Raw genomic sequence first — 27,296 nt, 5'->3', positions numbered from 1 at the left:
AATGCCAAGGATGTTGACAGAAGAAAGCCCCCTTGTGTGAGTGTTGAGAATGCCGGTTGTGCTGTCGACCTTCCAGATACACTAACGTGCCAAAAGTCCTGTCCACTCTGCACTGGCGCTGAATAGTGCACTTGTTATGTTTTTTTTTTTTTCAGGCAGGGTTAGATAGAGAAGTCTTGCCTTGAATGTGAACTGTCTACACCTCGGTTTACAAGAAAAGACAGTAAATTGAATCAGTTTAGTATCCTCTACTGGTCCTCAAAACCAGGTTCTGGCCTTGCCCATACCTCATTGCTGAGTACTCATTGACCCTAATCAAATTACGATCATCATCCTGGCTCAGAAAATAACAGAAAAACATCAATATGTGGTGTAGTCCAAGGGCATGTGTTGCTATGGCTGTCAACAAGGTTTCCCTATCAACCAGACCAAAAGTTAATCTCAAAATACAATCGTTAGAGGGTTGTCTTTTCTGTAACATGTTAATTTTTCAATCACATATATTCATATGCTATAATGAATCGGAAGAATATAGATTTAGTGCTCTGATATAGCTCCATTGCGTCTGTATTGATGAAATATTCATGATAAAATATTCATGGATTATATGTAGCGTCCTTGGAGCAGTAATAAATGAACAGGCTCTCCACGAACAGTGTTGTTTTGTTCTGCTAAAGAATGAAATGTGATTTTAATGCTGTTAATCCTGTTAAAAAACATAGCACACTCATTACAGCCTGAGGAAATATTCACTATGTGTGTGTATCTGTGTGTGTATATGAAAGGATAAAGGATTTAGATTATCTATGGTTGCTATCAAGCTTAAACAGTCTACTCTCTTGGTTCTAAAGCCAAAAATTTAGCACATTTAATGCATAATGTTTTGGCAAGACATTCCTCTTCCAATGTCTATTATACTGAACACCTTCAGATATAAATGATATATTTATTTACAAAATGTTCTACAAATACATAGCAAGGTATTGTTCAAGGTATTGATGTTCACATTCAGTGGTTAATTGAATCATAACACCATTTTAATTGAGACTTCACTCGGTACCAGAGTGGTGAGAAGACTCAGGCAGGTTTTGTAAAAAAGGAGTTTGGCTAGACCCAAAGAGACACTCGTGTCTCTGTGTACCTATGGGAAGGGGACATTTCAAAGAGCTCTCGTCAGTGGCTGCTATGGCAAACAGAGGAGAAGTCAGTTGCGACACTGGTAGGGGGGAGATTATGGCACTTTGCAGCCTATTGCTTCACCCCATAGGGCTTTGGTGAGAACAGCTGGGGAACTGGGGGGTAATCCCAGACCAAAAAGTCTGTGGAGAAATTTACAGGTTTAATACCCCCAATGGAACTCAGTCTCTCTTTTCATCTGTCACGTTACAAAATATTGTCCATGGTGATGCCAGCATCAGTTCTTTTACCATGTTATTTCAGCTACTTGTCTCAAGGTTGAATTTAAATAACCTATAATAACATTAGATCATTTACTACATTAGTCTTCCAAATTGATTATCATTAACCATTATTAGCTAGATGCAATTGTACTAAACCAAAACAGGAAATACAAAAAGGAATAGTAGGTGCCGGGGTTAATGGTAATTCGGATTTTTCCACATTCCTAAATAAAATCTACACTATTTTGCCCTTGAGCAAGAAGCCTTAATAGTTTCCATTGTGTAACCATCCAAGGGTAGGAATAATCTGGAATGATCTGTATTTTTGATCATGTTGGAACGTTTTTAGATGGTTGTGAAATGGACAGTATTACGTAAATAGCTTGAAGAATATTACAGTTAAAGATCATTAAACTAATCAACCCCCTTCCCTCTTTCCCTTAACCACCTCTCTCTCTCCCTGAACTTCTCCCACTAACATCTCCATACATTTTCTATTTTTTTGTTGTTCAATTATTGTATTATGATTATAGATGTTTTTAGTCAGTGGGGGAAATTGTATCTCCTAATTCAGACCGCCAAGCTGCAGTCTGGCCATAGCTACATCCATATTTCATGAACTGGTGTTTATGCTGCTAGGAAAGCTGGGTCCTCCTCTCCACAGTTACTAAAGTTGTGATGAAATATAGATGTTAGGCGTCTGGACAGTTCACTCTTCATCTCTTGGTGATACCATAAGGAAGCCATTTATAGTGTCAGGGAGCATTAGCCATACCACAGGAGGATAATTGGATGTGAGGGTATAACTGGCGGCACCTGCTTGGAATCAACAGGCCATCCAAGGAAGAAGGCAGTCCTACAGTGTGGTCTACAGAGGCCTGGGAAGTCAGTTATATACCTTTTTTCCACAGAGAGGGGTTTCATGGTACAAGTTTATTCATGTATAACTTAGCTCATCTCAAGATGGCCTTAATTATTATTATTTTGCTGGGCTATTGTGAGTAGCAACCGCTACACGTCTTTGCATAATCAAAAACAGCAGGACCATCTGTTGTTGGCTTGTTGACTTACCTTGGAGTCGCCTTTTAAGTGTTGTTTTTCCTTGTATCTGACGTATGTATTGCTGTATTAACAATCTGATAATCATCAAACTCAAAATCTGGGCAAAAGTCTCTTCATATTTTATGCAAAGTCTTACGACTATAAAGTGTGGCTTTGTTTTGTAATCGTTAAAGCAGAAAAAAGGAAAACGGACAAACATAAGCATTATCGCCCTTGTACAGACTTTTAATGTAGGTTGAGAACAAATCTGAGGTTTGGGACATTGAGAGACTACTGTAGGAGCATGCTATAAATTCGGATTAGCAAATTGATAAGACCGGCTTTTTGAGAGTGGTCCATTTAAACCAGCACAATGTAGATGTCCCCTTAACATGCAGTATGTTAACATCTGTAACATGAGCACTGTCAAAATAGATTTCCTGTTTGATGCCTTTCACAGAAACCAGGTTGCTGATAATGTTTTTCTTGTAGAATCAGAGCCAGACGCCAGAGAAGTCCTTCAGCATCCAACCCATCTGTCCTCATAAGGTAAGCCTCTGCTTTATCCAATCTAAGTGACACCGTATTTTCGGAAACATCCCCATTCCAAGCATTTCTTCTTAGAAAAAATATAGATCTGGTAGTGCAAGAAGAATTTAGTCAAGTATCTGTAAATGCGGGATCGCAATTAAAACATACTTTTCCTGTAACCCATAGTGAATCAGTCAAAGGTTTTTCTTCCAGAGGTGAGAAGGGAAGATTTATGCAATGATAGCTTTGACTGAGCATGGATGAGTAACGCTATCACTCTAGACTATTCGGGTAATCTTCACACATCGATCAAAGGAACTTTCCACTCTGCTCTGCTCCTGTTGCTTGCCATTTGCGAAATGTGATAATGTGCTACGTAGTGAAATTCACACAATTTCGGTTCACTTAGCCCCCGATGTGTCAACATGACTGTGTCCTCTTTTGGTTGACTGCTGCGGTCAAGTCTAAGCAAAGACTTTGTGAAAACACTTGGTAAAAGGAAACCAATGGAGAAAAGCTTGTGTGTCTGACAACCTGTCATCAAGCGGCCATTCACAATGCTGTCTCGTTGCTGTAATGCCCGGACAGCTTCCTAAAGTGACTGCACCGGCATTGAAAGCTGCATGCTCGTGTGTGGCAGTAAATAATATGACACAACACCACCCTGTGCCTGTCATTGTTAAATAATGAGAGAGCCAATCAGCTTTGTTCAGAGCTTTGTCAACACAAAATGGCACTCTAATTGTCGACCTGTCCTTCATGTGGCCCTCAACTGCTCATATTTAGGAGACCTCTAATGAGAGTCTTGTCTGACAACTTCTAAGTCACGCCCGCGAGTCACCTCCAAGTTAACATTCAGATGTATGAACTGTCCTTGGAATTGGAGAGTTTGCGAGTTGCTTGGTGTTGTTGGCAGCTTTTCCTCTCTGTACTGGTGTAATGAGCAGGAGAACATCGACGATATGCAGCCGTGTTAACATTTAGCTGCAACCAGCAGAACATAATCTCCCTCTCGTCGACTCACATTAGTGTCTATGATCCGCACAAACCCAATATGCAAAAAGAATGCGACGGGGCAGTAGGGTAATTTGGTATGTCACTCATCCCAGGATGAGAATATAATGAGTAAATGGGCAGATATGATTCATATAAAAGTAATGTCTGATTATATGGTGCTTAAAATATACCCCATCTATTTTTTTCTTCTTCTCTTTTTCTTGGTCTGCATTGTATGCATCCTTGAGAAAGATAGGAATGAGAGGAGAGAAGCTTTCAAAACAGTCTAATCTGTGATTATATAAAGAGTTTCAGAGCGAGGGAGCGAGGGAGAGGGGGAGAGGGAGAGAACAGGGAACGATGGAGATGGGTGGGCAGAGGACTAAGTATACATAATTGCTTCTTGACACATTGGCCAAATTCTGCTGTGCCAGGATCTGAGCGAAGATGATTAACGGCTGTCCGAGTGGGTGGGTAACTTGGTCGTCCAGGGCATTTGGTTTCCATAACGATGGTACTTGAAAGGCCATACATTGCATTCTGTCAGTCCCAGGGGTCTGCACATTGTTAAACTATAATAATAACTCACATTATATGCATTGTCCATCCACCGGCTCCTCTCATTCATTCCCAGATGCATTTCTTTTCTCTTTTGTTACCATCCCTTTTTCCACATTTTTAAATTGCCTCTTCTGGTGAGATGCAAATGAAGGAGAATCTTGCTATCTGTGAATAATTGAAGAGTATCTCACAGCCAGCCAGCCTAAGAGGGAGACGAAACTGATATATTTTTGGCAGTTCTGACACACCTCAAGATTCACATGACAATTGGCCATTTTTTTTGGTCATTACAACCTGATACAATCAAAGGTGAATAAACAACCATATCATAAGCAGCTGGATTTTAGCATGTAATATATACCTATCTTCTCTTTTCATTTATTTATTTATTTTTACATAGGAAATTATATTATTCTGTGAAACGGGTCAGTGATTTTCACACTGTATGCAGAAGACAGGCGGATGGCAGATGGAGAGGGTGTGGGATGGGGATAGGATCACCCACCTCCTGGATGGGGTCCTCGCTGCACCCTGTCCCTGCCAGGTTGCTGAAATTAGCATGGCAACTGAAATCCTCACACACTCCACCATGCTTCCATGAAGTCAGACTATAACCTGGGTTTCTATTGGCAGTAATATGTGATACGCTTTTCTGCTTTCTCTATTTCCATCATAATTGTTAATGCACACGTACAAATTCCTTTGCTTGTGGCATGGTGTCTAATAGTTGATCAATTTCATAGACTTATAGTAGAACACATAAGTCATACAGGCCTCATTGTCTGCAAACAGGCAGCATGTTTGAGCAAAAGAAACTCTGCCTGTGAATAAGCATATCTTATTGCAATGATGATTCACTGTGCATAATAAAATAAAATCCCTCTAGCAGTCACACAAGATACTAGTCATGCAACAATTAAGCTTCGTACTATGCTTAACTCAAAAAACTGTGCCATGGGTTACACAAGCAACTTCATGTAAGCACACACACACATGCAAAAACTAATAATTTGAGGTAAACCTGATTGTGAAGGACAAGCTACAGCAAAGCCGGTCCCACTCTACGGTACCATGGTAGGTGCCTGAGGTTGCATCATTGTCCATCCTTAGACAAATATGTGGTGTGACTGAACCAAAAAAAAAGACAATCCGAAAGGTCATTTGTGACCTCTGGGTTAGCTCCTGTGCAGCATCTGTCACTAGTGAGCACAGCCTGTCCATGTCAAATGGCAAAAGGTAAACTGTGCGTCCAGCTCGCTATATGTTATAAAACAAGATGAGAAACATACATAGGCTCCACTGTTAGCTTTCTCAGGGTGGTGACAGGTCTCCACTACGGATTTGGCTTTGTCTGCAAAGCATCCATGTGCCATATGCGACATGGCTAGTTGCACGTGTATATGAGTGCTCGCAGCAAGGATGTTTTTTAACTGGTTTACATAGAGACACTATAAAAAACAATCCAACGTTCTGTTGTTCTCTCATCATTCCTTTTTTTGTCTATTTCGAGAATCTATTTTTTTAACTCAAAAAAATTAAACATTTTTATTGTCTTTGTTGAGTTTTTTTTTACTTTGGCAGGATTGTTTTTCACATTGCACCTGTCTGGTCCCATATATGCCACTATGGTTAGTATTCTGGGTGGTTAGCTCAACCAGGCTGGTTCTCCTTATGTTCCTTGTATATTGGTTTCGGAGCTTGGGAGTTATCCTCAGGGGAAGCCACTACTATCCTGTATCTTTAAGTAAAGATGTCACCTCCCACACGACGTGGGTCCCACAACAACACCTAATGATATCTACAAAATCAGGAAATGCATGGATGAAATAAGATTTCCACCACCCACTCTTGAAGTTGCCTGCTGAAAGAATATGAATTAGACCACACCTCAATACGGAATGAATCGATATGAGGAACATTCCATTCCCATTCATATTCCACTGTTGGTATAGTGAAATTGGATTTGAATTGGGGGCGTATGAACAAATTGGATATCCTGAAGGTTGCGTTAAAAGCATCATAGATATGGGTACGGCATACAATGCACAACAGCGATACACTCCTGTTTAGAGCATACATCATCTGTGCATATTCTTGCACTGCATATTTCTATGTAACAATATCCAATTAATCTGTCTTTTTTTTTTCTCCAAAAAGTTCAAATGGCTTGCAGTATTTTTGTTGCCACATTCCCAAGCTCTTCCTCATGTCATCACATATTCCTTCCAGGCCTCTTCTCAGTTAAACCAATCAGGGATTTAAGTGCCTCCTGTCCAATCAATTACCTCCCAAATCACTGCAGACCCCTTTGATATGGAATCATTTGTCAAATCACCACAGATGGCTGGGGCCCTGTACCCCAGTGTCAGAGGCGCTGCCCTCGAGGAAATCTCTTCGCCTGGGTGGACTCTCCTAGCCGACCCATACCTATTAATGGGAAGTCATCGTACACTCGAGGATCTGAGTTCAGCCCTGTTCCCAAGGATGTTTCAGGCATTACCCTCTTAGCCTCTTCACTCGCTAATCCTGGAACCAGCAGTCTGTAGGACCAGCGGTCTGAAAGGAGGTGCACCAATTCTGGCTGAGGTCTTCATATAACCTACAGTGGGATTAAAGCAGTTTTTAGGTACTCTGCCTACAAGCTGTGCTTGATATATATATATATATCTTGATATTCATCAAGGAAGTTTTTTTTTGTTATTTTTACAATGTTCTCCTCAGAATACTTCAGTTCCAAATGTTTTGAGTTTTAAAAGCTTAATTTATAGAGGAGAACATCTATCTATGAGACATGCAGGATTTATGACCAGTCTGCCTATATGGAAAAATGTAGTTTATTTTAATGATTTTATTCATGAGGAAAGTATTATTCAATGCTTCTATGATTCAGTTATATACCAGCCTCTTATTTTCTCCATCCAGCAGTTATAAATCAATGCAGCCAGATGACACATATGCTAGGCTTCTGTCCTTTGTGCACAGTCAACTCCTCTGTAGTGTTTGATATACATTTCTTCAGCATCACCCCTCAGATCAACACAGAACGTCTGCATTTCTAACCCACAGCAGCAAGATGACCAAAACAAAAACTGATAAATTAGTTCAGGTTTGCTGTATAGTAATGACCGACGACATAACTTTTCTTCAGATGATCAAAAGCTATATTGTATCAAACTGTTCTTCAGACAGAGCTTCTATGGTTTGTAAGTAAGAGTAAGCATCACTTGCACTTGCTTAGATAAGGATTAGTCACTAGGGACAATGATTTTATAGAAATACTTTTTTTATTTTAGACACCAATACACAAGACGCTTTGTTCTCGATTTAACCATATGTCGCTTAGCGTGTCCAGATTAGTAATAACAACAACAAATACATTTAGAAAACTTAAGTAGGTCTAACTCTTAGCTGAAACTTATGAATTATTACACTTCTTAATGCTGTACCAAAGTAATTTAAAATAAAACAAACAGAAGGAATAACTGTGAAGGCAACAAAGCCTCAGCCCAGAGGGAGTTTCTTAACACAATGTTTCTAAACATAATATCAAAGTCTGGTTCAAGCAAACAATTTGACAACTTCAAAACTTCAAAAATACCTGTTGACATGATGATATGACACAACTGTTTTAAACTTTAAATAGAAATAAAAGCCTTCCAATGAGCCAACATTGTTATTGATGCCTCACACCCATGTATAAAACTCTTAAGTTGTTTTTTTTTTCTTCTTTTTCTTCTCTTTTTACACGTTATTTATGCGATAACCAGGAACAGCGTTGCATACTTTTTGTGGCTTAGCATTGAAGCTGCTTTTATCACTGAGAGATGGCATTGATAACTGCGTTGTTTTCTCGAATATTCCATGCCCATTGTAATGCCTCGTAATGTTCATGGTTTGGTTTATTACAAGGAATTTATGATTTTGTAAAATCTGTCTCCGGTTTCAGAGGCGAAATATCAAACTGAAGGCATGAAAGGAAATTGCATTAGTCTGAAAATCATTAAGAGGATATAAGTGTTCTAGGCAAAGAGATGATGGTACCATGAGGCACCGCTTTGGAATATTTTTTCTTTATTTCTTATTGCATATTTCATTTTTGCATGGTCTTTGGAGATGCACACCCTACAGAGGGAATTGAAGTCTGCATGCTAAAAAGGCATAAATACAGATAGAAAAAAAGCAACCTAACCATCAGATGACCTCATTAAACTCTGTGCCTACCATTCAGTGCCGGTATTACCTTTCTTTGTCATTATTAAAATACTCTGTCAGCACATGGAATGCATATTATGTTGATAAAAAGGCCTCTGACAAAATGTTAAAGAGGCCTCCCATCACAAGATATACACCCCTACTGTTACACGAGTGGGTAGATACAGACATGTGTTAGTAGATATGGATATCCAATGGGAGCATACTGAACCGAACCTGCTATAGTAAAGCATTAACCAATCAAATGTAGAGCTGTGGACTGTGAGAGCATATGTTAATGTGATTCTCTCTGGCCAGAAAACAGTATGAGGTTTGGAAAAGGCAGTTCATGAGAAGCCTCCTGGAGCACGCAATTGCCATCTACAAAGACATTACTACGATGACTGCTCTGCGGAAAAAGTGCTTTGGTAGAAAGAAAACTTTGTTTTGGTGGTGGTGTTGGACCCCAATGGGTAAGCAGGCAAGGGAACTAAGATATTTTTTTTATCACGTACAGCTTTGAATCACATCAATGGCATACTTTTATCCGCCACTCAACTGCCAAAAACTGACAAACATATTTAGAGCAGGAATGTGATCTGGGATACAACTATATTAGCTCAGAGCTGATCAATGTTTCACCAAGATTGGATCCCTTGCGGTGCATGCAATTCTCCCTGTTTACATTTTTTAAGTGTGGATGATTACCGCTAATAACATACCAGCAGACAATAACAGATAATTGTACATCATCATAAGGTACTTTAATCCATAAGTTGTTTCTGAAAATCTAATGCTTTTTTCCAATGTATCCATCTTCTTCCAATGTCTTAATACAAATGAGTGATTGTTCGTGCTTTTCTAAATAGCATAAAGGAGTTTAAGAGTATCTGTTATTTTGCAGTGTGTACTATTTTATGACAGCTATGAACAAATCAGACAGTTTTTGTGGTCAGATATTTTCAATGCTGTTTCTGCGGTTAAGATACACTTTCCCTCCAGAACTTTCTTTATCTTTAGTCGCCTTTATTGAATAATCTGGCATATTGATGTTTTTACAGATTATTACTTTATTCTCATTGCAATTTTACTGGAAGATATCAAGACGTGACCGTGCCTATGTTTTTATTTTTTGAGAGTAGGATTCCACTTCTTTCTACCAAAATGCTGAGAACATTTATTGAAGACATTTAGCAGACAACTGGTTGTCATTTGTATAGTTAAAAGCTCACTGACAGGTACATTATCCAGTACCCATAGGTCCACTTAAGATGTACTTGTAATAAAGTTGTATGAAGTGTCAGATGAAAAATAAAGAAGATGGAAAAGGCATCATATGGATGGATGTGAGTGCTGTAATTAGTGTTACTTGGTCTCACATTACTTACGTTAACAGCACTTTTTGATCAGAACGCAGTCCTCAAGGTGCAAGGAGATTTATTAATTTTGTTTCATTAATACATGATCTGTCACAGAAAGATATTTATCAGTTAGTACTTTGAAGGAGCTAGGAACATGTATATATAGTTTGTACATATGACCCCATGAAATGTAATATGTGGGGCTTGGTAGATCAATAAAAAAAGTTATTTTCTTACAGCATAACACTTAAGTTGCAGTGTATCACTACTTTATATCAAGATACAAGAATCACAATGTTTCTCAATTAATGACAAGACACAAGTGTCAAATTACCACTTTGCTTGTTGAGACAGTCTAATCTGAAAGTCAATTCAGTGTCAACTGTTCACACCATTATTTGAGAACTCTTTGCCGGTGCAAAGTAATTTCATGCAACTATCCAGTACAACTGGTAGGTGCTAACTGTATTTTGACAGTTTTGAAGGATTCTTGAATCACACCAACCATAAGGGTGCCAACTGTATTATGTTGTATTCATGAATGTACCGAGAACCATTAATCAGTGTCATGATCGCATGTCTTGTTTGCCGATCGGTGACAGTGATAAGTGATTCTGCCACTTGCTTGAACATCAGGTTCCAATGCAGTGTGCTGTCTCACATCATAGTCAGTGGACAATGCCTTCTGCCACTCTCAATGAACAGAACTGTCAAGCATTTCAATAGAGAAGGAGATCAAACGCATTAACAATTCATATGTCACTGTGAAATCTTGATAAACTAACACCAAAGGTTGAAACTACAATAGGATTTTCTTCTCCTGTCCTGGTACTGCTCCTCCTTGGCATATTTACAATACCAGTAAAAGGCTGCAGTGCATTCAGTGACCGTGGGCTGGAATATTTTTACCCTTCTTGGCTTTTTAGTTTGAGACACTGTGACACCTTGAATTTGCATAGTACTGAAGATCAATGTAGCTCATAGAGAGACCTGGTGATTTGACACTTATTCAAAATTCACTAGCGTAACTGTCTTGAGCAGAGGTACATGAGACAAATGCATGTAAAAGCCCGGACAGTTTCTGAGTTGTATTCATGCCTTTTAGTGCATTTTATTGCATCAGTGTATCATGCATACTGTAACAACCTGACACTCTTTCACCCTGTTTTAAGTTCATAGAATGTGCAGGATTCACATATTTCCTGATTTCAAGTGATTCAGATAAGTGGTTTAAAAAGTTAAATACTTCCCTAAAACCTGCATTTTGTTTACTTTATCTTTTAGTTCAAGACAATAATTTTCCTAAGTGCTGATTATTATGTTAGATGTTTCGTTATTATGAAGGATGTCCTTCAAGTTGTATTTGATTCCAAGGGACAGCTTGACAAAATACACTTTGAATTTGGTTGAAAGCTTGTCTAATTGAATTTTGATACGTAATTAAATCAAGCAATAAATCAGACCAGCTCCCACTGCAACCGACAATTCAGCACTCCAGAGCACCACAAGCTAATTAAGATGAAGTTATTATCTGAGCCTATGGGATAGCTTTCAATGGCTCCTTTTGAGGCACATTGAGTCTTTTCAACTAGAATGTACTCAACCTTGAGGGAAGGACATCCCCAACATGCAATATGTAGGCTACATAGTTCTTGTTCTTCATTTAACTATAATTCCAGGAATATCTGATTGTCTGTCTGTTTGTATGTCTATCTGTCTGTGTGTCTGTTTGTTTGTTTGTCTGTCTGTTTATCTGTCTATCTGTCTGTGTGTCTGTGTGTCTGTGTGTCTGTGTGTCTGTGTGTCTGGGGCTCCATTACCTTGAGAAAATGGCACTGTTTTTAGTTGAATTGGACTGCATAGTGCTCAGGACCCAGGCATGTGCCATGACGCCTGTGAAGTTGTTTGGATGAGCAGTTCACGACAATTAAATTAATTGTGTTCTCCATTAACGGGCAATGCACATGTGTTCTCCATGTTGAGTTGGCCAAGGGAAATTTCATTATTTGATGAAAAATCAGCAACAAGACTCATGGAAACCAGCTACTGAATACAGAATGTATTTCACAACAAACAAACTGGGCATCGCCATGAACTGAGGGCAACATGGGGGTCAAAGAGTCAAAGATGGGCATAATGTCGTGTGAAAAGGCTGTCAGGATAGGTAAAAGTGTGGGTTAGCTTTATATCCATCCCCACATAGTGGCTAACATTAGCTAAACAGCTTCCCACATACAAAATATTGTATAGGCAGCTTACTGTGGCTAACTGACAAAGTTACATTCAGCTAAATGTTATTTAATTAGAAAATGGGAATAATAGTAAATGTGTTTGCAAACAGCCAGCACACTATTAGCATTGGGCCCTAAGGGCAGTGCAGTCATGTTAGTTGAAAAGATTTAAACAAAAACAAGACTCATAAAAAGTAGCAACTGAATATGAAATTAATTTTACAAGAAGCACATTGGGTAACACAGGCTCCCCTTCATCACTGAACATTTGTATTTCTCATATTTTCATAAAATGAGGGCCACATGGAGGGCAAAGAGTCAAGGATAGGTTTCATGTTGTAAAAGAGGCCCAACAACAAAGGTAAAAGCGTGGGTCAGCTATATATCCATCACCACATAGCGTTAGCTATCTAGCAGCTATTGTCTGGCTATAGGCTTTCAGTGACTAACGCTAATTAGCTAGACATAGCTACCCACATGACTAACACGTCATATAGCCAGCTAACTGTAGCAGTGGCTAACTGACAAGGTTATTCATCTAATTGTTATTTGATTAGAAATGGAGAAATAAACAAGATAAAGTATATTCTGTCTGTTTAACTACAAGAATTAGCAACAGTCGGTCACATTCTGAAATATATACCAGCAGCACTGCACTAGTAGGCCTATATCTCAATGACTGAACAGGGATTTTAACTTTGGTTCTTACTTGGACTAAAGCCCAGCATTTATGTTTTTGAGCTAACACATGTCTTCAGGACACAAGGGGGGTTTATTAACTCCCTGGCAACAATTAATGAAAAAGTTTGTCCCAAGTAATAGGGGAGTAATAAAATGAATACAAATTGCATGATCTTACTACTTTTAAGTCATACCAATTGTAATACTCTTCCACTCCCTAGACAGTCATACTAGATCTAACTGGTATGTTACCCGTAAATGAATCCTCTGCAACTATAACCGGAGTACCCTCCTTCTGCATAATTTGATGAGCAAAGAGAGAACATTGATGAACTTTTTTAATTATTATGCCGCTTGGGAGTTTGACACTGGCTGTGCAAAGATCCAGCGCTGCTGAGCTATTCCTTTTTTTTTCTCTTCTCCCTTTTTTAATTCACCCAATTTGTCGGTCCAAATGAAACAGGGAAAGGTTATAGTGTGGAGTAATTAACAGCAGCGAGCCTAATGAAATCAGGAGGGGCTGGTACCCTGGGAGGATCAATACAGCTCTGAGAGCTGGACGAGAGGGGATTGTTCAGGGGAAACACTAACCACTTAATAATAATAAGCTGATGAAAAGGCAACATGTCCACTTGTAAATCAAAATTGGTTTGAACATGCTGGTGACATTATTGGTTGCTAGTAATTGTGTTAAGAGAAACTTCCCAACACTCAGGAAGTACAAGTCCCACACTTAAGGGTTTGAAGCCTGACTTGGTAGCAGGGAGAGGGTTCCCACGTTTATTGAAGGCCAAAAACTGCATTGATAGAAACATAAAAGACAAACTACAGAATCAAGCTGATTGAATATCTTCATTTAATCTTGTATCTACATTTGAAGTGACAGTTTTGTTCAATAAATGTTTGTTTGCACCACCCAGACCCAGCCTATCCGAGGTTGTGTTTGCCAGTAGTGAGTAGAATGTAAACTTGAACTTTGTTGTTCATTTTTCAACCACAGACCAAAACTCATTCTTACATCTTGAGTCATTACTGCAGCCTAACAGATGGGATGTGCAACTGTTGGTACTGTCGGCGTGTGTGTTTGTGTGTATGTGTAGGCTATGTGTGTATTTATGTGGAGGTGGATGGATATGTGGGTGGTTGTTGTTCAGACTCTGCGCTGTCCAATACAATCCTCATCTCCCGGGACAACTGCTTGATGACAGGTCACATGACTTCCCAATTTTGAGTTAACAGTGGCAGGAAAAAGTCGGCAGCCCCCCTTGACATTTCTTGAATACTGAGCAGCATTGACAGGGCCTGCTTGACCGTCATTTATACAGAATTCACACATAGAAACTAGTTGCGTACGACCAGTCTAGAAACTAGAGCCCCCAGACAAGTCGTGATTGGAGTGAAATGAGCGGCGGGTAGCCTTGGCAAGCAGCAGTAAGACTGTTTTTCCCCGTCTTCAAAGGTATTTACACTGTGAAATAAACTGTGAAGTGGACACAGACTGGGGAGAGTAGAGTAGGAGATCTCATTAGTGTTAAACCATTAAAAGCGCCAAGGCTCGAGAGAAATGTTTCTTCTGCTTTTAGTGAAATTTGAAGTTACTAAATCATACACTTGACATTATTTACATAGTTTATATTATATGATGGATTACTACCTTTCACTCACTTGCAGTAGACAATGAACTTGTTTGGGAGTAGTAAAAGCCTCAAACTGTACAAACACATGGACCATATACAACAGGCCCTTTTATTGAGTTATGGACAGCTGTAACGTGTGTTTGAGAATTGTATGTCAAACGTAACTTATAGGCTACGGTACAACTGTTCAACATAAGCTGCTCGGTTAGTAACAACACAATAAATGTAACAACATTACAAATTAACATGGGTTTAGCTAAAACTGGGGCAGCATGGCTATTCTAAAGCATCTGAACTGTGAGTTTGAACTCTACCAAGGTTGTGAAGCAGGGATCTCTTGCAGTGTAATAGTGCTGGGAGAAGGTGGATTGTTTGAAGGGCAACATAATGCCGGCTATCCCTAGAGGCCTGGTGGGGGTTCCATCAATGTTTCTCACTCAGCGGATACATGTTGGGTCTGTTCTGACCCCTGAAAGTACATAAGCAACAGAGGTTCTGCTGCGAAACGATAGGCCTCTTACACCACTGCAAGGAAATTGACAACCAATCACTGTATCACAGCTATGGCACAGATGTCCAACAATGCTGTTGAGAAGAGGGTCTTCGGTCTGAAGGCCTGAGAAAATTCACCCAACAATTTCGCTGCATTGTATGAGCATTTTGAATGATAGCAAAAACAACCTGTTCTCTATGCTGATGTCTGACAAGTAAAATCACAAGCAACAGAGAGAGGTGTTTTACCATTGGAGGGCTGTCTCTTTTTGTTCTACTCATTAGATCCTTCTAAACCCTAACTATACTGCTTAGTGTTCTGATAACTCAAATCCCTAACCATTCAAGTTGAATGCAGAATGTGTTTCACAAAAAAACGTGTGACCCATTAACTTTGGAAATAACAAATAAATTAGCTTTAGATTTTGTGTTAATTTCAGATTGATATGGAGTTGGAGTTTAAGCATTTAAATTAATGTTGCAGTGTATTTAAATTCTTACGAATATATGCTCTTTAAAGAATAGGATGCAGGAATGATGTTACAGAGTTGACAGTATGCATATTAATTATACCACCATACATATAATATTTTCCTGTGTTACATGTATATTGTATTTGCATTGGTCTGACATACCTGATCGTGTCCATTTCCATCGTGTGCATTTTATTTATGATGATGAATGCAAGTTAGAGGCACAATTCCATGTCCTCCTCAGTTGTATCTACATATTTATTCATTCAAAGCGAATGGCAGTCTTAACTTTGGAATAATTTGAGATACAGAGACGAAGCACAATGAGCCTTACTGTTTTTAATCAATTATTTATCCAATATTTTAATGATCAGAAAGCTGGGAGTGATCAAAGGCTTAGTTCGAGCCCTACTGCCTCAGCTCGCCCCCTTCTGAAGACACCCTTCTGCTCTTTGATGTGGTTCACCAACAAATGCACTTATCTTCCCCAACTCTCTCACTGGCATGGGTGTGGGTGCTTTGAAACCATTGGTCTGAGAGGCATACTGTATGTGGAGAGAAGAGGGTCAGTGACCCATCACTACAGAGATGGATCACACGTTTACGCTCCCTGGCAAATGTGCAAAATGCACACACACACACTGTTGGAATATAAGGGCATAGCATAGGTCACCTTTTGAAATACTTCCCTTCTGCTGTGGTCTTGCATTATCATAGATTTAATTGGTCTGTTGCTGAGGTCTATAACAAGAGCTATTTATGTCGTGAAATAATGAATAAAACATGTGTAATGTCGCATGGAGGTTGCTGTCTGACAGCTGCCTCATTCCAACATGCTTAAAAACGTCCGGTCAAAGAATGCAAATAAATGTCTTTAAACAACTTTGACGTTGAATCCAAAGTTTAAAAGTACTTTGCAAAAGTTGCACATTAATCCAGTTGTATCTCCATTATAATGTTTTCAATGTTGCTCTCACTAAGCCTTAAGCTTAATATGTTCAGGGTACATAAGTCATCTGCTAATGATACAAATTATTTTTACAATACCCCTAACAAATACTTGGTAGTTCAAAAAAGCAAGCTAATGATGGGCTTAGTGTAGCTTACTTGAACTTTAACCCTTAACCTGACACCAGATGCTCCTCTCCTCCCAATGAGGCTCAACTCTACTATTTCAGTTGTGCATTCATTTTGATCAAGGCCTTTGTGTGGGCCGAAATGTCATGATGTTTTAAAGATGTATGATTATACTATCAATCTTTTATAATGATGTAAAATATGATGGTATAAAGTGAGATATAGTTGTGCCTTTTCTTTGATGCCAGCTCACTTCAAACCAATACAATATTTGATGAACATTTGATCTATAAATCGAACAACTTTTTTCCCAACATCCTTGCATGGGAGGTAATATGTACATTTGGCTGTTTTGGGACTTGGACACGCATGTTTAGTAGCACAGGCACATACATTTATTTAGTTCTGTGTTTTTTTTATTAGTTTGTTTCACTGTGTACTGTACTAGCTGTATATGATTAAAATGACAATAAAAGCCACTTACACTTGGTATAGTACTACACGACAGGGATTGTAAGTCAGCACCTTTAAGGAACTATTATTTTGTCCTATTGGACAAACAGTGCACCTGGTCTTTGCATCCCTGAGAATGATAGGAATGTTCCAGCACCCCTCAGTGATTTGTTTGATTTGAGTATGATCGGCTGAATTGTAGCTGAACTAGCAGTGTTCTGTTCTTACTTCATCACAGCAAGTCTTGCAGTGTCTTGCTATGCTTGTACCCATTGACAATGCATCTAACAGTTAGATTTCAATGTACAGTAGTCACATTATTAGACACAGTACAACGACAACAAAATTGGTGATTAAAAATTAAACACTGTTATCTCTCTCTGAGCTATTATCTAGTCCCTGGGGAGAGGATGCTATTTTGCAGCCTTGCGGGCAGCTTTTGTTCCCAATTTAGAAAGCTTGTCACTGTTTATTGTTAATGTTTGATGCTTCATTTGATATTTTGTGGTCTATCTTCCTCAAACTCGAAGAAGACGTCTTTATGTAGAGTGTCAGACGTGGCTTGTGTTGTCACAATGTCAGGTTTGTTTCTTGTGTGGGAGTGTACGACTGCGTTTGTCAGGCTGCCAACTAAAACCTGACATTTGATGTACAACCTCCTCTCATACAAGGTTGAAATCAATACGTGTTACTTCCACCAAAACCTAAAACAAAAAACGGACTTTGTCCAACAACAAAAGTAATGGATGCACTTTGAGATAAATGTTTGGCATTTGGCATGAGGCAATCTCTCAACATCCATCTTTAAATTGTTTGGTATGTCTACCCATAATGATATTTGAATATTTGAAGGAGCTATACACTTTCATTTCAAAGCTGATTTTCAATTCAGTATAGTGGCAGTGGACTAACAGTCATTGTGTTGCTCAAATAATCATGGAGAATGTACTGTCTACAGTATTAACATCCGCATGTGTTTTTTCAGGAGGCCTGTCCACTCGGCAAGATATCTTCTACAAATGTAAGTTCTGCTTTGCTGACATTTATCTACCTTTACAATTTTTCGGGCCATTTAGTCGCATGCTTGGACAAATGCCCAAAGAACGAACCATTGCTGACGTTTTGTATTCTGTACGCTGTTTTGCATACAGCAACCCCAATTATAGTATGTGTTAAAACCACTTAATTGATAAAAGAACAAGAAATAAGGTGGTTGACATCCCATCCCATTATGACTGCAATGTCTTTGGGAGTGATGTACGTGTACATTTCTTGGAGCTTCCTTGTTTATTGGGTCTTATCAAGCCAATGAAAGGCAAAAGATAGTCTTGGAAGGCATTTCTATCTTTAGTCATTATTCTTTTTTTTATCAGTGTTACTTCCATGTTGGTAGCGGTTGACACACAACAAGGTTTCAGAGGGGACTTACATGTGGCATCTTCCACAGAGATCTGTAATTGGCTTCAAAGAATTATCTGTCCTATAAATTTAGATCTTTCTCTGAACCCTATTCTGTACTCTATCAAAGAAGACAACGTCTATTTCATCGATAGAAGTTGAAAAGATTTGTTTGTGGTTGTCCATGATGTACTTTTAATTTCAAGTTTTGTTGAGATGCATCAATGTGGAAAAAACCTTTCAACTACTCTCAGTTGTTCTATGTTTGATAACATTACTCAACCTGACTTTCCCCTGTGGCTCGAAAGGTTTCTTTCTACAGACAAGACCTACTAACAGTAACTGGATTTCTATTGCAACACGTGCCCTTTGTGCCCCCTGCGATCCTTCATTATCTTACAACGAAGCAGTACATTTTTTCTGTCACTTTTCACACACTTTTGTTCTTGACAATATTCTGATATCTGAGAGTTCACTGGTTTTGGATCAAGGTGGATCTTGTTAAGAGATGGTACTGTAGTAATTATGGTGCATCCACAGCCATTGAATTTCTCATGAAGTAAGGAAGTCAGGGTTGCAATGTGCAGTACTTAAAAAGGACCTTCTTGTTTTGGGGCCTTACGTAACTTGCAATGAAAATACTGCATATGACATATACTTTACATACACTAAATACAAGTGCATAAATACCATTAATGCATGTGACAGCTTGCTACAAGTGACGCTCTTTTTAAGACCCATGACACAGCAGACATTAGGGATGTAAATACTTGTCTAAATTGCTTTCCAAGGAGGGAGATGACAAATCACCATTGCACAGACTTCACCAGGTCTAGGTGTTTCTGCAAGGCTGATCTTTATCTCAAATGGCAGAGCAAATCTCCCCTTATCTACTCCTAAGTGGTCCCTGTTTATCACTCAGGGCGGAAGTATTGTCAGTCTGCTTTTCTTATGCCACTTGGCATTTTCTCCAATGTTAAGGCAGATATGTTTCTGTTGTTGTTGAAGGGATGTAAAACCATATAGGTAAAAACACGCGTAACTCACCCCTTTCACAAGGAAGAGAATAATCAGCATCCAATCCCTTTAGCTCTCTGTAAATATAGAGGGGCTTTTAATCTTCCAACCCATGAATCTGGCCCCATCTGCACATTGTCTGGGTGGACACCAGAGAGGAGCTTTGGTTCAGGCTGGCCCGCTATAGAACTTGGCTTGTGTCCCCTCCCTCTGTTTTTATCTCTATGCACATACTTTTCAAGGCAGTGTTTTATCTGGTTTGACAGGCTTTGTTTGGTGTTGATATCTCTTACAACAGCTTGTCTTTGCTTTATGGATTTCTGATGTGTTCTTCCAATAAGTGACTGTGCCTAACACAACACTCACCTTGACTCATCTGCAAACTTGTTATCTGCAGCCATGTGGACATTTTTCTGAAGAAAACTGATTTAAATGCAAGTGCTGAATGGAAATAAATACATTTTAGGCAAAACATTATTTACCTCACTTTTTTGGGGCAATTCTTAGCATGTAAAAACCGTCTTATTTTGTAGTTACTCAGTGTAGAATTTAGATGTTTTTGTTGTTGTTTTTTTTTGGTAAACATCTGACAAAAAGAATAAAAGGTCCCACCCACGCGATGATTAAATCGTAATTGTTGTGGACAGCTGTTTGTTCCAATAGATTCTGGCTGTCATTGTTGGTACAAGCCTCAAATAAATTATGAGCAAGTTGAAGAGTAAGTGAGTTCTGTGTGAAGCTGCCAAGGCACAATGAACGTGCTACTTCCTTCATTGCAACTCAACATTGCTTCTGCTCTTAACATAACTAATGTGAGAAATCCCTTCAAAGGCTGTGTACAAGCAGATTATCAAATGATCTGCTGCTCTGATGAAAGACGGACTGCTATCTCCCTCCCATCTAATGCATCCTATTGAAAAAGATGTATGAACAGTCCCAAAGCAAAGAGAACACTGTTACCTCATGAAATAGCTGTAAAGAAGTTGATTAATCCAATGCCGGGTTTTGACAAGTTATTTACACGATGGGGGCTTCACAGAAAACCAGGTTTGCAGGCAGTTTGTAAGTTCCGAATTGTCTACTTTCAGTGGTATCTGGATACATAAACAGTCTGGTCAGGCAGACACACATAGATGCACACACACTTACTAATTGTCTCTACCTTTTAGTTGTTTCACATCTCAAAGCCAGACATCTCTTAGTTATGCTTTCAAGTTTCTAATTGTTAGGATTTAGCTAAGTTAATCGTCTGATAGTTCTTAAATTAACTGGTAAACTGTTTGCAGATCTCAGATTTTGGCAGTATTCAGAGAAGGGCTGCCAAGATTTTTTTCAGACATTCTGTTTTTCAGCCTCAGTCTCCCTGCCTTATCAAAGAACAATAAGCTCTTTATCTGTATACCACAATGGTAGAGGAAAAAGTTTTAGTACAAAGCGAAGTAGACTCCCCTTGAGCATTAAGGAGCATGTGTTAATGATGTTTTTAATTCAGGACTTTCATATCGCATTTGTTTCTATAGAGATGAAGAAAATTGCTATCCTTGTGTGCCTAAGCATTAGATCGCATTAGTTCTAAAAAACATTTTTTCTAATCAGTCTGCATAATAGGAGAAATAAAAAAACAACACAATAACAAAATAGAGGGCAAATTATGCTTTAATATAATTCATTCTTCAAATTAATTCAATGTTAAAAGATCAATGTTTTGAAATAATTGAAGCTACAACATAAAAATGAATTCAAGTTTAACCCAGCAATACCTAAAAGAAAAATGTAATGAAATCATCATTCAGGAATGTACTAATACAAACAAATGGTGAATGGTGAACAGGTGAAAGAATCTACGCATGAGAGGGGGCTATGGAAGTTGTAATGACTGAGTTGCTGTCCGCTTTACCCAAAACCATTCTGTGATGAATGACAAGAAATGTCACTGCATAAATCCCACTATGCACATTTGATTGCATCCAACTCCAACTCTGCTCTTCCCTTACGATACACTTTCAAAAACATCACAACAACTATAAATATGAAAGGGTCAGAATAAATGGACGATGGTCACAGACTCTTGTTAAATGTGAAATGCTGCCTTTTACTGTCGCTTTTTTTGTAGTGCTACAGTACTAAATTGGGTGCTCGAGAAAGGTCACAATATGAACTTTTCGATGTCCCCTGAGAAATCAAAGGCCTGTGCCTTTGAGTGGGAAAATCTACACATGCTTACAACCTTAAGACCTTCCTAATCAAAGTATGTACCTCCACACCACCTTAAGACCTTCCTAATCAAAGTCTGTACCTCCACACCTCCCTCTCCCTCCTTCCCCCTTGTGTCTAAATTTGGCGAGTAGTAAAAGTAGGACATGGTTCAACCTGGTTAAAAACAGATCCACTTATTACAAAATCACAGAGCTTTAAGTTTCAATTAGGCCTTGTCAAACCTTTCATTAACTTAAAATAACACATCTAAAATGACATTTCTCATTTTTGAATCCATAATGGTACTATATCAGTACAAAGTAAAAGGTATGGAATCTCTACACATTTTAATTTTGAGATGACAAGGACATGAACATGACAGAAGCTTCTTGTTAGACATGAAACAGAAACTTGTGGCTTTCAGGAATTTAGACAGGCGTTCCACTGCCACACTCACCCCATCTCACCCTATTCTAATCCATAAATCCCTCCACCCAGCCCATCAAATACTGCTAATGTAAGATAAAATAATCGCATTAAAGGTTGGCTGCTTCATGTGACAGTTGAAATGGTCAAATATTTGATGTTGGCTTTGTCAGATGCAGAAGTAGATGTCTACAGGGTCCTGTGTGAACTTTATTAAGAAACAATTTCTCTTTGTGCCCGTTCTTGCAAATTAAGTTCAATGGCTGACACAATGTTAAGGCGACCCTTAAACGGTTCTTGTATGAACAAGCACTGATTCCTGTTTTGTTACAAGCATGATCCTTTCCCACACCTGGAACATTGCCATTGTATGATGTTTTGGGAGACAGCTTTTGCTTTTGCTGGGTTTCCATCCTGACTGGTTACACTGACTCTGTGACAGTCTCTTAGCAATGACAACTGATTCTTTTTACGAGCATGCTTGAATGAAACTCAGCAAAACTTTGGCTGCTGATCCCATCTTTACTTACTTTAAATCCTTGACACCATCTAAGATGACTGACACTCTATCTCACTTGATGGCACCCATATATATCATGCATGGCTGGTGTGACTACAGTGCTTCCTACCCATATTCGTAAAAAAAATCTGTTTTGATGATATGAGGTATTTTGAATAATCCGCTCAGCTCCCAGTATACCACCCTGTTTTCAATGATGAACTTTCTCACTCTGTCTTAGCTTAGAACCAATCATAATCACCCGCCCGTTATTGTGGTGTTTCAGACCCAGCGTCGCGTGACCTTTCACCTTCCAGATGGCTCCCAAGAGAGCTGTAGTGACAGCGGCCTGGGGGACCAAGAGCCCAGCAGCACTGCCAGCACCACTCAGCCTCTGCCCCTCAGCTTCGCCCAGGAGGAGTACTACGAACAGACCTCACCCAACAGCCGTACTGAGGGAGATGGCAACTCCGACCCAGAATCCAGTGAGTACCATGCTGCTTTTTGTAAAGTTTTCTTCTCTCTGTTTCAGGGGGGTGGTTTTTGTTGTTTCATGCCGTCCTCCAGACGTGTTGCAATTTACCTATCGCTAAGCCCCGCCCCCTTAGTTAACGTTGCTAACTCGGACAAGCTATCGCAGGTGACTAGAGTTTTAGCCGTCAAAAGGGCAATGGAGGGATACATACAGGATTTAAAAGTAGATATGGTGGATGGAGGTGAGAATTTACAGATCTCAATGCAAGAAGGAGAAGCCTCATCTCTAGGTCATCACGATTCAAGATAACAACATCCAAAACCAGCATTGTTCATGCACCGCAGGATAGCTAAAATTACATTAATTTACCATACATGTGAATTTACTTCAGTTAATTTAACATACATGTTGAATTGAATGGATGCGTTTTGCCGGAGAACAACAAACTAAGGAGTCTTATGAATATTAGAAAGTCACAAGCACAATAAAGATAACTGGTAAGTGAGAATTATCATGTAGCCAAGCAACAGTGGTTGCATCATCTTGCGTAAGGCGATTTGGCGGGTTATGTGCGACCTTGCAATAAAAAAGCCCTGTAAGTGAGAAGGAACAGTCACCAGTCTGCCAAAGCCGACTTCATTCCGAGGGGCCACCCCCTCCACCTCACGTCACATAATCATACAGGGATGGTGAAACTGATGAGAACAGACCTGCACTCCCTCTGTGCCCTCCACAGCAATGATGTGGATGAATTACCATTGCTGTGGCTGTGGCTGTCACAGGCCACACGATTTCTCCTCCCGTCCCCCTCCCCATTCCAAAGACAAGAGCATTGCTGGATATAGATTGCTTTGCATACACGTACATATACACTTTGTGTCACGGTCATGAGTGAGACAACTCTCATCTGCCTCACATCTGCCCTCTACATCTGCCCAGTCAGAGGCTGCCTGGGATGTCACAATGTGTTTGTGCACGTCTGTGTGTGCGTGTGACAGGCAAGACATTCATTACAGATAACAGAAGATGGGTGACTCTGACAATGACAATTCACCTCGCATTATATACTGCACTTTTCCACAAGGCCATATTGAGTGGAGATTTACTGTTTTAAATAAGCAAATGCTGTAAAGCCAGGTCTATCGTGCGGATAATGATGATATTTTGCTAAATCTTTTTTAATTCCTGAATGCAAAAGATGCATAAAACCCTTTTCTGCTTTCTAATGAAGTAAAATGATGGCGTGATGAAGTCAATGATTCATTTGTGTGATTCGGTCACATGCAAACATAATTTCCCAAAATCTGATTAATATTCATTAATGTACTGTAAACATCTCCTAGTCCATAAACCGGGCTATTACAAATGTACAATCTTGGAGAAAATGGGTTCAAAAACATAAGTTCGACTTTGAATTCAATGTTAATGTAGCTCTTAATATGTATGCGTAATCCCTACAACACTGATACCACATGGCATAGACTAAAGGCTTGTGTGTAGGCTAATAGTACAAGAAAGGGTATATGACAAGTCATTTGACCATAAAGCTACCAATAATTCTGTGTAATAGAACCTTATCACACCAAATGTGATTAATGGCAGCATAATTCTCGCTGTTGTAAAAGGAAGTAGATAAGGCATACTCTTAACATACGTTAAAATAAGATTTATTTTATGAGGAATTTTGCAATATGTAGGTATGTTAGTTAACTTATAATGACACTTACAATGACATTTGATTTTCGAAACAGGATTTTTTGTAAAATTACTAACTTTTCTTAAAATAGAGGATCCTGTCTTCACTACATCGTCAAACCAGTTTAAGGCTGGTTTAACTTGTATGCTTCTGTCAACATGGGAGTCAACTGGTGACTTATTTGGCCCCAGTTTCTTCTCCCAAAAGTTCTCAGATAAACCTTGACACTGTTGTGCCCAGTTCAAAGGGAGAGATGGATCCCCTGTCTGTTGACAGCCTAAGAGATGAGTGTATTAGTGGCATAGGGGGCTCAACAGATGGATTCGATATGGTTTTATCAATGAGCAGCAGCCTGCTATGGTGGTGGTAATCTCTTATCTTTCCGTCTCAATTTGTATAGAAGTGAGAACAAGGGAAAGAGGAACAGGGGAAGGGGAGTATTTGAGATGTGAAGAGAAAGGGGAGGCATAGGGATGGCTAGAGTAGGTGTGTGGGTGAGACAGAGCCAGGGAACAGAACCACAGTTTCTTAAGGCTTTGCGTTTCAAAAGGTGGTGTGGCAAGGTCTTGAATGTGAACTTGCACTGAGTAGGCCTAACTCTCTATGAAAAGGAACGGGATGTGGCCTTCTTATGACAATGAATTTCTCTTTAAAACTGCATCTTTATTAGACCACCCGCTCTTGAAATAAAGTTCATTTGACATTTATGTTTCTATTATTTATGAGGTAGGAGGCAATTCATTTTATGGCCTCTTTTGCTTTCCCTCCCCAGGCTTACTTTATCAGACTGTCAGCACTCTTATGCTGTTGCCTTTCAGCAACACACTGCCTCCCAGTTTTTTTATATTTCTTTCTCTGTCTTGACAGAGAAACAAACAGAGAAAAAGAGAGAAAAGCAATATGTTAATATAATTAACATGTCAGTATTAGCTCCAAATAGATATCTACCTGTCCCATTGGGTAGGTTACTTAAAATGCAGGGGGATGTAAAATGATTTTGCTATGGAAGCATGAGGTAACCAATGTTTGCAAACTATTTTTTACCATTGCTATGATAATAGTAATCTTGTACAATCACAAGTTTACTTCAATTTAGACTATAGGAATAATTAGTTTGAGGGACATATAAGAATTGATTAAACAAGGATGTGGCAAAGTGTGGATCTTTACTTCTGTCAATGGCTATAGACATTGGTTGTTTCACTGTAATGATAATTGTTGGCATTTCTCTGAGTGATATGCCAATAGCAGATTAATCTCTTAGGGGACCAGAAAATTGATCAACAAAATCATAAACATTGTGTTGTTTATTTTTTATGGGTTTAGTCAGTAATGACATCAAGAAGTATAAGGTTTTTGGTAGAGGTTGGCTTTTACGTCATTCCATGGTAAACCCCGATAAGCTAAGAGCAGTAAAGTATGTCATGGTTTAATCCATTGCATTAAATCCAACAAATTGGGCTCTGGACAACTTCTAACATTCTTACCTTCGGCCCATACTGTATACTACAAAATATTCTGAAATTCTTTGCTTTCACCAGCTCAAATCAGGTCACACAAATGTTAGTGGTCACAGTTTGTGTGCCAGTGTTTTAGACATGTACATGGTTTATATAAATACAAATATCAAAATCTGTGACATATGGCTTTTAAATGACCAGCTAATGCCTTGTTGTTCCAAGATCTAAATCCGCCATTGAAATAAGCCAATCCTTATTATACACAGTAACTATATCAAGATTACCATTTTCTATATACATAGGACAACATATTAGAGATGGAAGGGTTTCTGAGTTCACACTTAGTAAGTTTGGCATTATAAACGATTTATTGTATTTTAGGAAAGGAGCCATAAATATTTTGCTTTATTTTTATCTGGGTCAAAATAGTTATTATTTTCCATACAAAACAGTACTGTTGTAGCTTGGCAAGACAAATGAACATCTACAACCCTTTATACTCAAGTACACTTCAATATGGATTATTTATTTTGAATAAATATTTTTTTCCTCAATTCAGATTAGGTTTCCAGTAAAGACTGTATTCCTCTGTTTGGATTCTGTAATGGATTTGATGGGCTCTACTTAGTTCATAAAGAGTTTTTGGGGGCTTTTTTGGGGCATTTTAGGCCATTTGTTTGGAGACTTTAATGCCATATAGTGACAACATTGTGATTCATATGAGTCCAATCTCCATTTCACTTTGAGAGCATTCATTACGTTTTGCAATTATAAGTAATGAATGTGGATCTTAATTACATTCATTTGTGCAAATTTCAAATCCCCATTGAATTTTTCTGTGGAAACATTGTGACACTGACCAATGGCAAATCATTTGCAATGTGACTAAATCCATTCAGCCCACTTCAATTAACCATAATTAGTGTTACAATGTCATCGACGACCAGGGAGAAAGTCTAAGCTGACTTGAATGTAGAAAGAGGATCCCTGTTCATAGTTTAAAG

General features: G+C 38.9%; 1 protein-coding gene across 1 annotated transcript in view; it reads left to right on the top strand.

Moving 5' to 3' along the window:
• Positions 1-27,296, top strand: part of pcdh11 (protocadherin 11) — a 113,400-nt gene that overhangs the window by 48,338 nt on the left and 37,766 nt on the right. Inside the window, exons 4-6 of the mRNA XM_047023844.1 lie at positions 2,934-2,990; positions 18,111-18,146; positions 22,948-23,146. Coding sequence (XP_046879800.1) covers positions 2,934-2,990; positions 18,111-18,146; positions 22,948-23,146 — 292 coding nt within the window. The remainder of the gene's footprint in view (positions 1-2,933; positions 2,991-18,110; positions 18,147-22,947; positions 23,147-27,296) is intronic.

The sequence above is a fragment of the Hypomesus transpacificus genome, chromosome 1 (assembly GCF_021917145.1).
Source record: "Hypomesus transpacificus isolate Combined female chromosome 1, fHypTra1, whole genome shotgun sequence".
In the NCBI taxonomy this organism is placed as follows: domain Eukaryota; kingdom Metazoa; phylum Chordata; class Actinopteri; order Osmeriformes; family Osmeridae; genus Hypomesus; species Hypomesus transpacificus.
The sequence above is the reverse complement of the archived record's forward strand: the minus strand, read 5'-3'. Positions and strand labels throughout refer to the sequence as shown.